This window comes from Mus musculus, chromosome 14 (assembly GCF_000001635.26).
Source record: "Mus musculus strain C57BL/6J chromosome 14, GRCm38.p6 C57BL/6J".
Taxonomy (NCBI): Eukaryota; Metazoa; Chordata; class Mammalia; order Rodentia; family Muridae; genus Mus; species Mus musculus.
The window spans coordinates 48,162,525-48,180,037 of record NC_000080.6 but is presented as its reverse complement, the minus strand read 5'-3'; the positions used below and the strand labels follow the sequence as shown (position 1 = coordinate 48,180,037).

The window sequence follows — 17,513 nt, the reverse complement described above, 5'->3', positions numbered from 1 at the left end:
TATTTTTTTTTAATTTAATGGCATTCTTATATTTATGAGACGAGGCTGCAAAGGAACATAACTGTAGTGGTAATGTTGGTTGTCTGGATCAGGGATCCACTAAAAAGCAAGCACTGGGGACAACTGTGACGGATTTCCTTGTCAGACTAGTTCAAAGAGGGAAAGGCCCACCCTGGTGTAAGTGGTACCTTCCTTCAAGCCCAGATAAAGGAAGATGGAAGAGGAACTGTGTTGCCTATCTGCCTGCCTTCACTCTTGCTGGCAAGTCCACCCATCCTGCTGCCAACACTGCTGCGCTCCTTTTCAGGTTTCCCTTGTAGACTGAAGACCAGAAGCTCCACAGGCATCTTCCAGGCCTTCAGCTCCGATCAGGGACTACTGGGACATCCCACCGCATGGTCTGAGCACTGCCACACTCTGCCTGCCTGCCTGCCTGCGGTGCGCCAGCCACTGTTAGACCACTTGGGCTGTGCTGTGCAAGTTGATCTAAGGAACCTCCTTTTAATACACAGTCATTCTACGGATGCTGTCCCTTTAGAGAACCCTGACTGATACAATAATAAAAACAATGAGTTTCTTTTTAAGGATTGATAGAAAAGATCGCTGATGTCCAACAATTTCTACCAGACATTACTATTATGACCAACAGGAAAAAAAAATCTTTTTTTTTAAACATCTAATTTGTTCTTGTTTAACAATGGTGTAACTCAGTGGGCAGATGAGGAATGCCTGAGCAACGAGCTGTGCTGAGCCAGACGCACCTTCCCTCGAGAAGGCCGGATCACGGTATTCTCTTCGCTGACTGCATTCTCCAGTGAGGAAATCTCTGACCTTCAAAGTCAGTGCACTCAATGATTCAGAATCTGCTTCGTTGTAGTAATGCTTTGCTGCTGGGAGCTAAGGAAACAATAAATTTACATTATCAAGTTCACAGAGGAAGCCTATGTCCAAATTCAGTTTCAACTTTAATCCACCAATGCACTTTAGCCACAAGGTCCTCGTAACATCTCCACAGCCAGTACACGAGTGTAGATGCCAGGTTTCATGAAACCAGTGCCCACTATGAGTTTTTTATGTGTCCTTCTTTCCAGAGACCACCTCACTAACATCAGTGTGCGTTAGCCAATTGCTACCACTACCTACAGCAGGCAGTTGACCCATTCCAAGTATTGCCTTAGTCACGAGCTGGCCGACCTTCAGGATAACCTGCTGTCCCAGGACAGGGCCTAAGCAGGTAACAGCGTCTGTGTAAGCAGAGCACATCGAGCCAGTCAGCAGGAGAGCAGAAATGCACGCGTTCCTGCCTTAGAGGAGAGCCAGTCAACAACTCTTCACTCCATGTAAGTGCACAGAGAGGAGAGGACGTCTCTCTGAGGCTAGGGGAGGAGAGTCCTGAGAGGTGAGAGTGCAGGTTAGTAGAGGAGACTGAAGCTTATGTTAACAAATGCAGATGTTACTGATAAAAGCACAGAGTTGTGCGGGGAGAGGCTATTTGGGGAGAAAAGAGGAAGAGAACACTGTGAGGAGCTCGGGGGACAGCTGGGAATGGAAAGAGAATACAGTCCAAGCGAGCACCTCTGCTCACTCAGCATTCGAAACCAAAGGGGTCAGCGGCCACAACTTCCTTACCTAGAACATGGATACCATCAACCGAGTGCACAAACCTAAGTAGTACTGGGTGCAGTTACATCGGGTTTCAAAGAAGCTGAGACACTTTTGCAAGAACATTGTGTTCTGAATGAAGCACAAGGGTCTAAACCAACAGCATTCATTCCTAGCCAGCCCGATACCCGGCTCCCCTCTACAGTCCATCACCGTTATCAGCTACACTGGACGCATTGCCCTGCCCCTGTACAGCACGCTATCAAAACCACCACTGCAAACAGACTAGCTATAATTGAAGCCAAGCCTCCATCACTGGTCCATCTGTGGATGGGCTCTCTGCAGAACACCAATTTCACTAACCACTGGTACTGCCAATTCAACTACAAGACAGCTTCCAATTTCAACTGTGTGTGTGCATGCACATGCATGCGTGTGTACCTCTGTGTGTACACACACTTATGCACGCAAGTTGAATGCGCATGTGGTAGCCAGACATTGACATCAGGTGTCTTCCACTACTTTTCTCCATTGTACTTTTTTGAGACAGGTCTCTCACTAACCTCAGAGCTCCCTGGCTTGCCTGGCCAGCACATTCTGGGGATTTGCCTTTCTCTGCACCCCGGTGGGTGCCAGGGTTACAGATGTGCTTACATGCTGTTGCACTGGGCTCTTACGGAGGTGCCAGTCCTAAACTTGGATCTTTGTTCATGTGCAGTGAGCACTTCTCCCATTGAGCAGTCTCACCAGCCTGGCAGCTTCCACTCCTAGGAGCAAGAATTGTATTAACTCACTGTGTCACCACGGCTGCCCTTGCCTGGCAATGCATGGGGTTTCTGAGCCACATTTCCAGGGGATGGGGGGGTTGGGGAGTGGGGAAGACAGTCAGAAGCAATCTGGGCTCAGTTTTAGTCCCTGTTCTCTAGGGAATTTACTCAGCATCAGTAAGACAGCACTCTGGGGCCCCGGGCAGCATGCACACCTTAGTGAGATGAGTCAACTGGCCAAGGTTATTTCTGTCTGTTTGTTTTGTTTTGTTTTCGACACTTTAAAAATGCAGTCTAAATAAAGATCACCTGAGTTTTTAGTGCTCAGTGTTTTCAAAGGGGAAGTTATAAGAAAAGACTCCCTTCTTCAACAAAAAGAGGGTTCCAAGTGACCAACTGGGTTATAGTTCAGCTAATTGATTAAAAGCATAATTATAGATAAAAATCACTCTCCAACACTGATATGCTGAAACAAGTCACTGGAATTTTCCTTTAAGAACACCACAAATTGTTTTGCCAACTAACACAAGCATTGGGTCAAAATTACAATTATTGTATAAATGTAATGTAGATAATTAGTGTTAATTAAAGACGCCAAGTGCTCGACTTGAGATTTCCTGTTTTAATTCTCTATATACAAAATTGTTCATCATCCCCCAGTTGTCATATTTTCCCAATATCTTTGTTTCCTCTAGCACAAGACTAAGAACTAATCACAAATACAGGCATTTTGTATTTAATTTCCCATAGAACAGTAGGTATAAGTTTTCTCTTGCTGTTGTAACATATCTTCAAAGGCCTCTGCTGCTAAAACCACACTAAGTTTCCTTGTAGATCTGTCCACCAGTATTCAGCATGCACACTGGATCCTCTGCCAGAATCACACCAGGCTGACAACAAGGAGTGAGCAAGTCCCAGGGAAGACTTTCCAAGCCACTGGGGTTGCCTGCAGTCCCTATGAAGGTAAGACTTAAGTGCTCGTTTCCTTGCTGGCTGACAGGCTTGTCCCCAGCTTCTAGAGGATGCAGCCACTCTGATTTATAGTCCTCTTCCTCTACCTCAATGCCCCCTTTGCCCCTCTGCCCTCATCTCTCTCTCCAAGCTATTCATCAAAAACCCTCCCTTCCACTGTTAAGGGCCCTTGTGATTACACTGGGCCCATCTGGATAATTCATGTTAATCCCTCTTAGAAGTTCCTGACTTAATGTGCAGGGTTCCTTTTGCCATGAAGGCAACCAAACAGTAAGGCCCAGGCCCCTTGCATGCAGATGGGGTAACTACCTATGAAGTGCATATCAGAGAATCTCAGAGACAAAGCTTGGAACTGTGTCAAAAGGATGGACCATCTAGAGCCTGCCATATCCAGGGTTCCATCCCATAATCAGCTTCCAAACGCTGACACCATTGCATATACTAGCAAGATTTTGCTGAAAGGACCCAGATATAGCTGTGTCTTGTGAGACTATGCCAGGGCCTAGCAAACACAGAAGTGGATGCTCACAGTCAGCTATTGGATGGATCACAGGGCCCCCAATGGAGGAGCTAGAGAAAGTACCCAAGGAGCTAAAGGGATCTGCAACCCTATAGGTAGAACAACATTATGAATTAACCAGTACCCCGGAGCTCGTGTCTCTAGCTGCATATGTATCAAAAGATGGCCTAGTCGGCCATCACTGGAAAGAGAGGCCCATTGGTTGTGCAGACCTTATTTGTCTCAGTACAGGGGAACGCCAGGGCCAAAAAGTGGGAGTGGGTGGGTAGGGGAGTGGGTGGGAGGGTATGGGAGACTTTTGGGATAGCATTGGAAATGTAAATGAGGAAAATACCTAATAAAAAGTATATAAAACAAAACAACAAAAAACAAAAACAAACAAACAAAAAAGAAAGTGTGAGTTCTTCTGTTCACACTACACAGCAAAGCACAGTCACACACACAGTTATTAGCACTTGAAAATATGAAACAAGTGGTAGAGCACACAGAAAACATTAGTGCTAAACTTTCTGATTGCTGAAAGTAGGGCAATCCCAATATTCCCTATCAATACGCCACCCTTTTGGAAGTACTCAATGTAGGAATCTCGAATCAGACTTCTAATTTTAATTTAAGCTATATTATACAATATATTGAAACCTACTTGAAAGGCTTACAAAAGGCTACGGAAGAGTACTGATAAGGAATTACGCTGTTTCAAATCCTAAAACTGCAAGTGACGCTGGTTTTAAATACTTACGAACATTCCCATACATTTTCTAGTATCCATACTATGAAACTACATTCAAGTGTGGCAGGCAATGGCATCAATCATCTGTCGAGTCATCCCACTAATTTCCAAGCCATCTGTTAGTTCTTAGAAATTGTTAGCATGATCCTTTCTTTGACGTATTGGCACACGTGGCTCAATGTCTGAACTAGGATTTGACTAAAGACGCCAAGTTCTTCCTCTGCTCCAGTTAGTTGAAGGGGGCAGGCAAAAGAGTGTGCACACACAAGGACCCTGCCTGTGCTGGAGGAGCAGCTCCTAGCCCCTCTGCTCAATCCACACTCAATGCCCCTGTTCTCGCTCTAACCACAATTAGACTTCACACACCTACTATTACTACCATCAGCTAAGCCATGAGAATTACTTATTAGGTGTGATTTCTACTTTCACTCTACAGTATTCCGTAAACAACTGGTCGAATCGTAGGGATCAATAAATTTTAAAGATACTGTTTGAAGTTAATAATGCATTAGTCATATTTGTAGTCTATAGAATGTCCATGGTCATATAAGCTGTTGGATAATACTTTTCTCCTGGAATTCTTGCTTTTGTTTCTTTTCAGGTTTGGTTCTAACACATTCTGACTCACTACCACACTCACCTTTATTTGGTTTTACATGTGTTTTACCATCAATTACCTGTCAACTAACTCTGGCCTTGTTGGCATTACAGTTTCTTATTCTTAAAAATAAAGAAAAACTTCACATAATGTCAGTTACATTGTTACCCACCAAAGCCAAACCCTTTAAAAACTCTAACTGGCCAACTGCTACCTCCCAGTCTCTGCACAAGTGAATCTTCAATCCTTTGTAAGACATCAGAGCTAAGTCGATACAAGTTGCAACAGGCTGCCCAGGAGGCTCAATTACTCAATATTCCGGGTTCTTCGGAATGCTATTAAACTCTAGTGTGTATCTGATGTGAAGTAACAAATTCTTCAATATAAAATATTACAAGGTTTCCTTAGCTTATCTTCCAAATCATCCAGGCACAGCAAAACACCAGGGAGACAGCATCCAACGAGAGCTCCTTCTCCCTAGCTCCTTACATCATCTGTGCAAAATCCGTAAGGTTTTCCTGTAAGTATGGCTCCTGGAAACTATTTTTCATGAATTCTTCTTCAGAACCACAGTAAAGCTTAATATTTTTCAGATGTCACTCCTTCCAGCTGCACGAAATCAACAAAAGCCATCACACCATCTTCAAAGTCCTCCGAATTGCATCTTAAGTAAATCACTGGACCTCTATGTGAAATGGGTGGAGCTTCACTCTTGATGACTCAAATTTTACTGCTTTGGTTTTGTAAGTTTTCCAAAGTGGTTTTTTTTTTCATCTCAGTAAATGTGTTGTGTAATGATTGGAACCATAAATTTAAGCTGACATGATCGTTTCCTACAAGAACTATACTGGAAGTCCTGGTACTCTGTCAGAAAATCATGTGAACTGCACGGCGTGGTCTCAGACAACACTCATTAATAAGGAGCTTTTGCAAGCCGCTGCTTTAACCATATAGAAGCTTACTCGTGCCTGCGTTTTTACCAGGCACAAGATAAGTAGCTTCTCGTTCTAGAAATGACGTGATTTGTTTTACGAGTTTGTACCCAGTAGAGGATCAAGATACATCCAGCTCTGTGGTTCATTACTTCATTATTTTCTTCTCTTATAGGTAAGATATACAAACTTACAGCGCCTAACGGAAAAGCCTTATCAAAACACTGTTGCCTGAACATACTTCACTGAATTAACTAAATCATCTATAATAATTTCATTCATTAATTATTGAACGTCAAACTACCAAACAGAGAGTAGAGTGTGGTGACTCATACATAAAGTCACGAGGCCGAGGCAGGGGGACAGTGAGTTTGGGGCTAGCCTAAACTACACATCATACCCTGTCTTACCAAACCAAACCAAACAAACTATGAACTGAAGGATTATAACAAAATGACTATAAAGGAAACCAAAATCAAGACCATGTAAAGCCAAAGAACTCCAAAGCAGCACCGGTGAACAGTCTGTAGACGCGGAGGAGCTGGTACCTCTCCTGAAGCAGAGCCGCTACACTTCCCAGTGCCACCAAGACACACACTTCAAAAGTGGACCTCGATGAACTCTGCGGATCAGCTCAAGCTACAGAGCGAACACTGAAGATTATATCAGCTTTACCGACTCCCACAGTCACTGTTGATGCTCAGAGTGCTTCATCAACTGCTACAGCTGGACCAACTCATATACACCGCTGCAGTGTGGGTGTGGCTGGTCCCCAAGGCTTATGTGCTGGCAGCATGGTTCCTGATCTAGCTATGCTGAATGGTGGTGCATCTGTAAGAGGGAGGCCACAGGGCGCCACCCTCAGAATGGATGAGTACTGATCTCAGAGAGAAGGTGAGGTAGGGACACTGGGTAAGTTCCTATGAGAACCAGCAATGGGAACAAATAGCTCCGGGATATCTGCTCCATTTCCGGGCTAGTACACGCCCCGGCAGCACTTGACTTGCTCCCACCTGCATTTCCACCAAGCTGTGATAGCCAGGATACAGGTGTAAGCTGCCAGCAGAGTTGAGACAAGCAAATCTCTTCAGAAGGCACCCAGCCTTACTTACATACTCTCTCATAGCAATGGAAAGAGGGTAAAGACACAGATTAAAGAGCAGCCCAGGGCATGCAGTCATATTAATGAGACTTAATCTTAGTCTAAACATTATTCAAATATTGAGAATATTTTCCATTATGAAATACACTGGCGGGGAGGGTGATTTCTAGTTACTTTTGGAAAGTGAAAATACCCCCAAAAAGGACATTTCTATAAAACATAATCTAAGTAAGAAAAAATTATGATGAAGTTTTTTTTCCCTAGCAATGTTACTAATTTTAACATGCAGCTGGTAAAAATATCTGTTATCAGATACTGGTACCATCACTATTTACTGGTGGAATAACAGTATACTAGTCTCCCCACATCATAAAAAGTAAATTCTCAGTTGTATCGTGCCACTCTCTCAGCTTAACATTACCCAACAGTTCCCATTCAGAGAAAGTGAAGTCCTCCAGCTAGGCCCTGATCTCTCTGCATCCCTGGTTGGCTCCACCCCCAACACTTCCCCATCAGCAGCAGCTCAAATGCCCCTGCCTGCCTGGCCACACTGTGCCTTCCTCCCCTCACCTCTAGTACTTCTCCCAGCACAGCTGCATACACACTCACACACAGCCCACACCGGCCGATCAGCTCCGTGCGGATGTGTTTGTTCGAGGCTGTCTATCTGAGACCTGGCACGATGCCTGGCTGTGGAAGGTGCTGGATAAATATTTATTGAATAAATGAATGGGTGAATAAAAGATGAGGCTTTGTGCCTGTGTAACAGATCTGCCAGAAGTAAAACGGGACTTCTGATACTTCTAACCACATTATATTATCAGAGAATACCTGTATCATTCCAAGAGCAAATATGTACACACATACAGATTACACAAATAGAGATTATACCACAACAGCATGGGCTTGCCATCGGAATCTGCCTCAGCTTTAATGCGGGCGTTCATGGGCGACTAAGAGGCCCCAATCTCCCACTGACTTCACCATTGGCACCTTTGTTCTGCCCCAAACATAGAGACAGGGGGAAGACACAAGGACAAAGGGGTCAGGCCAGCCACCAGGTCACTGAAAGGCAGAAAGGAATAAACTGTAGGTCAGCACAAAGAGCAGAGGCAGGGACGAGGAAAGTCAGCAACATCAACAGGGCAGCAGGATGCAGTCATGTCTGATGCCATGGCCGGAAAGACACGGAAAGAATAATAAGGGTGCTTTAGGAGTTGGGAGGTCAGCTCCCCGACACTGCCTGTCCACCAGACGGCTGGCTTACAGACTCAGTTAAATACGTTCATAACTGAACGGAGCCCAGAAGCAGGAAGGCCAAGAGAGCAACTGTAGCAGAAGCGGCACCGTCACACAGACAATGGTGTGCATCTGAGAGGCCCCGGAGGGCAGAGCCTGTGCCTGAGGTCCTGGTCCCTGAAGGGCGGAAACAGATTCAACCCCCTTTCACATTACAAACAATATTCTGTATTTCCCAGTACAAAGCCCTTGAGACAGTGGTACAAAGGCAAGAAGGCTGCAACAGGCCAGTGTTTACGACCCCGCACTCCCACCACACACACCATGCCCCCGTTTCTCTCTCCCTTGGCCATGGCAAGGCCAAGCTGAGCCTACCAGATTCTCTCCTAAAGATGCATACCTTTAGTAGGAAAATGGGATGGTAAATTCAAGTCACTGCAGAGTGACGAACAGCCATGTTAATAACTTCCCTTGGGACATGCATTGTCTTCCAGCAGCATTGGGCTCTCAACGTATACCCTTTCTATCATGGTTTCTCTCCTTCTGTCCCTCCTATTTATTTCTTTAGCTAGAATTTGATTGTAACCAAAATACACTATGGTTTCTGCTTATTACTGTCCATTTGCTTAGCTTGCAAATGAGAATCTACCCAAGGCTCTGAGAAAATACTTTTTTTTCCATATTACAAAGAGGGTTGGGACCTGATGTGCCCAATTCTTAGTACTGTGGGTAATGTGTTTAAGTACAGACTCGCACAACTACTGAGAGATGAATGATTTTAAAATCTTGAAGCAAAATCTAAGCATGTAGGAAAAATAACGAAAGCTACAATGTTCAGTAAGAGAGTCCGGGACAGGAGAAGGAAGAGCCAGCCGCTGAGGCCGTACTCCTCCAGAGCCAGCTACAAGTCTGTCATATTTCATCACAGAATGAGCTTGGATAATCAAAGCAAAATCTCTATTAATGTGTGTGTGTGTGTGTGTGTGTGTGTGTGTGTGTGTGTGTGTGTGTGTGTGTGTGTTTCTTAGGGAGCAAACTCAGGGCCCTGCACACGCTAGGCAAGTCCTCTATCACTATGCTCCAGCCCCAGCTTTCTGTGGCTTTTGTCAGCCATTTGAATAACATGAAACTCCCGATTTCAAAAGGAAATAATGGGTGCAGGATGTGAAGCTCCCAAAGAATGAATAAAAATGTTACATTGAAAAAGAAGGAAATAACCAACAGCGCAGACCCAAAACAAGACAAGGAAGTTGTCTACGGCTCTACACAATTAAAAGGACCATATTTGTACTGCAAGAATACTTTTGGCACTCATCGTGTGCTCTCAAGCATGTCTCTTGTCTTCCTTCTTCAAACACTCTGACGCATCCTGCACAGGATCCTGTGCTCCATGCCCAGCAGATGGCGCTGTTTAGGGAGCTTGCAGGACCCGGGAAGGGAGGCAGGGCTGGTTGGGAGTCAACTGGAGGCCTTCCTATGTGTTCTGCTCCTTCCCAGTACCATCTCTGCCTCCTGGTTTCACCATATAGTAAAATGATGTTGTTGCAAGATCTACCCACCAGGGACCGAGCCACTTGGCCACTGTGCCTTCACTGCCACCATAACTGGCATCTCCTGAAACAGCCACAATCAACCAACGTGTCAGGCATTTTGTTGGGGGTCGGTTGGGGAAGGAACTAAGACAGACTGTTCTCGTGTCCTTGGCCACCCAAGAGCTTGCTGCTATTGCCTCTCTTCTGATTCTTCAGGTCCTGTTGAAGCCAGATTTACTATAAATGCCATGTCATCTCCCAGTCTTCACAGTTGCTCTCTGTAGCCAACCTTGCCCACTTGACACAACCCTTTTTGGTTCCTGTTGTCTTCTTTTTTGCTCATCTGTCACTATTAGCAGGCCACCAAAGCTCGTACATTCTATCAGAGCCTCTCTGAGGCCCTGTGTCAGGGACTCTTAACCAGCCAAGTGTTCACAGGCTGGTCACAGTTAACGCTCTGGGTGAACACTACACTTGACTCCAAGGAAGCGTAATGTTCTCTGAAGGCTGTTGTTCAGTAAAAACAGATCAGTGCTTGACTTGCCCAGATTGTTCAAAGCCATAATCACAAACACATCCAGAAACCCCATAAGAAACATTGCACATTAATACATTATTATAAAGGCAGGTGTTGTATAGTAAATAGTTGATTTCATTGAAAGAAAACTTGCCATAAGTTTAACACGTAAAACCAGTCATAGTGTAATATTAGTGTAATAACTTGCCAAACCAGATTGGAAACTGAAGATATTTCTCTTGCTTATGTATCAGAGGACACATGATTTAATCCTTTAAAATAATTAACATTTCATTTACTTCAAACTTTGTCTTAGGAACTGTCTTAATGCTGTGAAGAGACACCGTGACCAAGGCAACTTATAAAAATGCACTTGGTGGTCTGTTTACAGTTTGAGAGGGTTGCTAGTCCATGGCCATCATGGAGGAAGCTATCAGGCGCAACATGGGAGCAGCAGTTGAGAGCTTTAGATCCTGATCTGCAGGCAGCAACCACAGATGAGAAAACAGGCCTGGCATGAGTCTTTTGAAACCTCAAAGCCAACCCTCAGTGACACACCTCCTCCACACCTTCTAATCCTCCCTAAGCAGTACCACAACTGGGGACCAAGTTCAAATATATGAACCTAAGGGTGTTATTCTTATTCAAACCACAACAAACTTACTGGGGAGAAATAAGCACTGTGAACATACTATGCCACTTAGATCTGAGTGCTTCACATTGTGGTAATCACGCACACTCAATCCCCAGTAATGTGTAGACAGTGTAGCAACACGCTACATCAACTCACAGAAGGAAAATAACAGATCCTTGGGAAGTTTAGCTGCCGATCTAATGCAAAAATTCTTTAAGATAAAAAGCATCACAGAGCTTCCAAACACAGCTGTAACCTGATGAATGTTTCCTAAAACAAAACAGCAGATGGACTTCCGACGTCCCCTGCCCACCCCTCCCACCAGCCATCCTGCAATGTCCCCAGATATGTTTGAGCCTTGGGGAGTGGGAAGAGGGATGCTGTGGGGACCTAACGGGTCAAGGTCAAGATTGCTGCTAAACATCTCACAGGGCATAGCACAGCTCTCCACAAACATTCCCCAACCTCATGGACTTGAGACGCTCTGTCCTACATAAAAAAAAAAGTCAAGAGGAAATAGCAGCTGACAAGAAATATGGGCATCACCATTTGCCTCAACCACATACCTTGGACGCCTGTGGTGTGGAGACCATGTGGATTGTGCTGGGTTTGACACCACTGGCGTAGGTCCGCTTATAGAGGGCAAATCTGCTTTTCCTCCTGCCCCTGTCACCATTAGGTAAAGCACCATTGTACCTAAAGTAGAGACAACAAAAGCGTTCAGTTGCTTGTAAGTTTTAAAAGCATTAGGTGTGAGCATTAGTGCAAGAGGGCAGGAATAGCCAGAAAGCTGCTCACTGAGCCCCCACAGGAGGAGAGGGTTGTGAGCAGACTTCAGCTGCAATAAAGCCCAAATCGCTTCCAGAGACTTCATTTAAGAGTGATGGACACGCAATTATAGGTTTCCTATTCTATAAAGATGGACTCTTTAAATCTTCCTCCGAAGAGACAAGGGTCTAACTAAGCAAATGAGCATCCTGTAGAGGCTGTATGAACGCTGGCTGGATTCAGCTAGAGCCATTCTAACAGACCTCAGAAAAACACTTGAGAAATATTTTAAATGAACTAGTTAGGAAAGAGTATGCTAATTAAGCCTCATCTCTTACTTTCAAATCATGTTAATGCTTTCTGTAAGATCTTTATTCGCAAAAACACTAAATTTAGTTACTTTCTTCAGAGTTTTGAATCCTGTATGCATTCTCATTTGTTTGAATCCTATACGGCTAGGTTAACAGAAAAAAAAATACAACTTGTACAAATTATACATGAGTTTTACCCAGCTCTAAAAAAAAACTTGGAAAGTAAACAAGTCCTGAGGTAGACTGCTTATATTTATTTAGCTAATGCCAGAGTTTCAAGGAATTTGGGATTACAGCTGACAATTTGGTTTCAACTGCGTGCACTAACCATGGCTTAACTACTAATCTCTGAATGTTTTAACCAGCATCCCATGTGGCCATGAGCATTTGACTAAGACTCTTTGCTGGCACCATGGCAGAACTTCCTCCCAAGAGAAGATGTGGAAGAGAATCGTATAAAATTTACTAGGATAAACACAGCTGCTCTTAGGCCCTCTGAGAACAGCAAAGAGAAGGGCCACAGGTCTGGGGGCCTGTGCCTACTCTGTCTTACCCAATAGACCCTTGGCTTGACTCCTCCCACTTTGTACAGAAGAGAGGTGTGGTGGAGGTGTAGGGTAAGGCCCCTGGGAACTGAGCACGTTGGAACAAAGGGGTCTGGGTGTGTTTATAAGGGCTGAGCCAATGGCCCTACCAGACAGGGGTTTTACATCACCCCGAAGATATTAGTCCTGTGCCTGTCATCTGTTTCCATGCCCACCCCAGCAGAATTCCAGCTACCCAAGGATGTCTCCATGCTAAAGGAAAAATTGTTTCAAGTCTTAGGAGTCTCTTTTTCCCTCAAGCAAGATTTATTTAAAAAAAAAAAATGTACATTTTGCCTAAGTCTGCAATCACTAGTATCAAGTACTCACAAGTAAACAATCACCATAGACTTACTTGAATATATTCTGATGCCACTTAACTCGGGATTAGCAGCATATATATATATATATATATACATATATATATATATATATATATATATATGGAAATACGTAAACCAATTAAAGGCAAGATAGTCAACAAGTTGGAGAGGTGTTTTCACTGCTATGGAGGAGACAAACTATGAGGTCTGTCAAGGTTTCTCATGTCATACAGTGTCCTCACTGGGACACTCCCAGTCAGGGGCGCCCAGCCTGGGCACTGTGCCACAGGCAGTGTGGCTCTCTGCTCAAAACTGCATTCCCTTCTTCCAAACCCGGCCCTCCCCTCCCAGTACCACTCCCTGGCTGGGTAAGATGGGACTGCCAGCATCTTCCTCTGTCCCTATCCCCCTTACATCTAGTCCAATTCGGTCAACAACATCCTCGTCCTAGGACACGTAAAACCGGGGCAAGGGACAACTAACCATTTTCGGTGAGAGGCCCGAGCAACACAGACACAGAGCTGTGGGAAAGTCACATTCTGGCTAAAGCAAAAAGCAGGGGGAAACAGACTCCATAAGAGCTGTTATGGACTCTGATGCTCTTCTAACCCTCAATTCATGAGAGGCCGTTTCACAGCCTCAAAGCTCCATTCAGCACAAAGGGAAGGGGTCAGAAATGCCAGCACATGCAGAAACAATTTAACTTATACTGCCTGGGTTCGTGCATAGATGCACAGATACTGAGGTTAAACAAATACAGCAATGCATGCATAGACTGCCTTCTTATTGCATCCAGACAATGAATGGCAAGTGCAAAGTCCTAGTGGAAGCAAGACAGTGAAGGGCAAGCAATGGCAAGAGATAAGTCGAGTTTCTCATCAGATTAAGTGCCTCAGCCTACACTCAGTGTTTATCAGCATCCTGCCTTCACAAGAAGCAAACGCAGTGGGGTTAGAAACACATGGGACGGGCTGTCGAGATGGCTCAGTGGTTAAGAGCGCCGACTGCTCTTCCGAAGGGTCCCGAGTTCAAATCCCAGCAACCACATGGTGGTTCACAACCATCCCTAACGAAATCTGATGCCCTCTTCTGGAGTATCTGAGGACAGATATAGTGTACTTACATATAATAAATAAATAAATCTTAAAAAAAAAAAGAAGAAGAAGAAGAAACACACAGAACAAGGGAAAGCACTCTGGAGTTGTCGTGAATCCAAGCCAGAGATTAGAGGTAGAACACACACAGAGAAAGAAGATTCATCGAGCCCCAAGTTCTGAGTTCCATTAGGGTAAAGGCTGTGGGAAGGAGGGAAGAGCAGACAGGGTGAGACTGCAAGAGCAGGGTACTGCAGGAGAAGTACCTGGGTAACAAGGAGTCTGGGAGGATATGCTCAGTTAGTGTGACAGGACCAACGAAGTACACAAGGAAGGTACACAGGTCAGCAGGAGCTCACATGGGCCGTGCAAGGGATCGGTGCAGAGCACTGTCCCTGCCTGAGGGGCAGGGAGGAGATGGATGCTGCCTCCCCCAAAAAGATACGAGCACATCCTGGAGTCTGTGCATGGACCTTTCAGAAAAAGGCCAAGGCTCTCAAGATGAAGTCGTGTTAAACGGTTAGTGCGACCTAATTCTAATAACAAGCACCTTTAAGAGGCACTCTGAGACAGAGGAAGGGACCACGCAAAGATGGAGGGGGGCCCATAATACACAAGCACACTCAGGAATTCCTGAAGCCACCTAGAGCCGGAAGAAACCAGGAAGGCTCTTCCCTGGAGCCATCAGAGGGCACAGGGTCCCGCCCACACCTTGATCTCAGCCTTAAGCCTGCCAGGACTGTGAAAATGTAAACACCTGTTGTTCTAAGCTATCGAGTAGGTGTTCATTTGTTATATGAGCCCAGGAAATTCCACAGGCTGGATCAAAGCAAAATGGTGAGAATGGGCCAGGGCATGATAAAGATGTGGCATTAAAAAAAAAAAAATCAGCGTCACTGGAAATCTTATGAAAATACAGAAAGCTACACTCCAGACATTCTAATGCAGTACACGGCTCCAGGTCCACAGGACCTGTGTGACACTCCACGGGATGTACTTGTGTAGGAGGAAAATTCAAAACAATTCAACAGTATGGACATAGAAAGGAAAATTCGGAGAGGTTCTGGCCTGGCCAGGGTGAGGGCACTTCTAAAACCAGTACTGGAGTTACAGACGACAAGCAGAGGACAGCTGCCACGGGTCCTGTTGGATATTCACATCTCTCCGGCGCTGGAAAGGCTTTCCCTAGGAGGACTCCTTTGTAAACTTTGTATACTTTGTAAACTTTATTATCCCTCAAGGCAGGAAAGTATCCAGCCCCCACCCCTCCACCCCTCCACCCCCACCCTAACCCACACACAAGCTCCGGCAGCCAGGTCCCTCCCCAAGACCTCCCTAACTGTCCTAATGGCGTTTCCAGCCTCTGTAAGTATTATAAAGGTCAACTCTAGCCCCTCAACAGGACCCTCCTGAGATTACACTAATTTTATGTGAAAAGTGTGAACAAAAGCCACCAATCCCTGAATAGGTAAACCCACCAATCGCTGAGCTCCCCCAAATCCAGGACTTGAAATCCTACCAATCCTCACCCAGGAAATCTGCATGATAAAAGCCCCCCCACCCCCAATGCACACACACACACACACACACACACACACACACACACACACACACACACACACACAAGAACCCCTATAAAAACACTGTGCTTTGTCCAATTCCCTGCTGTGGCCTCCCTCCCAGGAATACAGGTGACTACTCCTGAGTTCGTCCCTCCACACCCTGGACCCTCCAATGAATCTCTTTTATGAAACTTGTTGCCTGGTGTGCCTCTCTCACCAGAAGATGACAAGAATCACTGAAGAGAAGAAGCAAAGAGAAGGCTGCGGCTCCTTGGCTCCTCAGCTCAGCGGGGGATACCACCGCTACTCCATCCTGGGAGCTGCAAAACCTCTGCTGAGGAGGCTTCCTTGGAGCTGTGCGGTCCCTGCGCCCCCTTGTCTCAGGATACCCTTCCTTTGGAACACTGTCTCTCCTTAGAACTATGTGGTTCCTGGGTTTCCGAGTTTCCATCTGAGCAGAAAGGCCAACAATTTCTGTGGGCCTTTGCCATGGGATGTTAACTAAAACAAAGAGAAGGAACCAGAGCCCTGTTCAGGAAAAAGGTGCAGAGACGGCAAGCAAAGGAAGCTGAGGCCGTGCTTACAGATAGAAACCACTACAGAAAACTGCCATTCTTAGGCACGGGCAGGAGGACCAATCCCGGGACAAAGTTTTATCATAAAGACAGAACAGAACTCCGTGAGTATCTAACCAGGTCAATGGGGCATGTGAACAGAAAGGAGCGATGCTGGTCTGGAACAGAACAGGCCATGCTGCCCTCACCATCTTCACACACTAAACAAAGCCAGTGCCCCCAACCCTATGCCTCCCTGAGCCTCCACGGTGGCTCTACCCGGAACAGCAGAATTCTAGGAAAGCACTGTGCATCCATCACCCACTCCAGTTTCCCAGACCTACCATGCTCTGACTGCTTCAGCCTATCATCATTTGGTTTCTGTCTCAGATGGGAAAGTGCACTTCGTCACTGATCAGGGATGCCCAACGTCCTTCCACCCCTTCCTCTTCAAGGTCTCTCAGGGGCTTTCCTATCAAGGAACATGTCTGGTGGGTTAACGAGGGACACAAATCCCTCATCACTGCTCTACTGAAAAGTAGAGTCTGTCTAACTTCCTCTTCCCTAAATGTGGGCTGACCTTCATGGCTTATGACTTACTTGCCAACAAGATGCAGATAGAGGTGAGAGTCTGAAACTTCCCAAGCCAGGTGTGACACTCTGTGGTCTCTGCTGGGGACCCTGAGGACCTGAGCTGCCACAGGCAGTGCTAAGGCGGTGTTGGGCTTTAGAATGGCTGGTGATATTCTCACAGCGTTCATCTGATGCCCAAACCATTTCAGGTCCCGAACTACCAGCTTCTAACAACCAGCTCTCCTCCCTTCTCCCTCCCATCTGGTCCCATTACCCCTAGAGAACTGTGACAGGCTTGGAGAAGTCGAGGCACCTGGCACGGTGTACCAGAGACACACAGTAGGCACCGAAAGCGTCCCTGTCAGTTAGGCTAGCGCAGCGCCTTTGCTATGGTAGGCCCAGGCAGAAAGGCGGAATTCTGCTTGTAGAGGCAAAAAAGGCACTGCTTCCAGAAGAAGGTCAGGCTGCCCTCTGCCTGGCGAGCCTTTCACGGTGACTCTGTAGGAACAGAGCGTCCCGGCACTGCTGACTCATCCGCTATAGCTGCTGAATGGGGCGCTCTGATTTGAGCCCACAAGGTGCCTTTCAAGCTTCACATA

At 45.8% G+C, this 17,513-nt stretch overlaps 1 protein-coding gene across 6 annotated transcripts in view; it reads right to left on the bottom strand.

Moving 5' to 3' along the window:
* Positions 1–17,513, bottom strand: part of Peli2 (pellino 2) — a 160,802-nt gene that overhangs the window by 101,541 nt on the left and 41,748 nt on the right. For 5 of the 6 annotated variants that reach the window (XM_006519742.3, XM_011245231.2, NM_033602.2 and 2 more), the window contains exon 2: positions 11,712–11,841. The exons of the other annotated variant lie outside the window; for it this stretch is intronic. In XM_006519742.3, the coding sequence (XP_006519805.1) occupies positions 11,712–11,841 (130 nt within the window). The remainder of the gene's footprint in view (positions 1–11,711; positions 11,842–17,513) is intronic. 6 annotated transcript variants of the gene reach the window in all.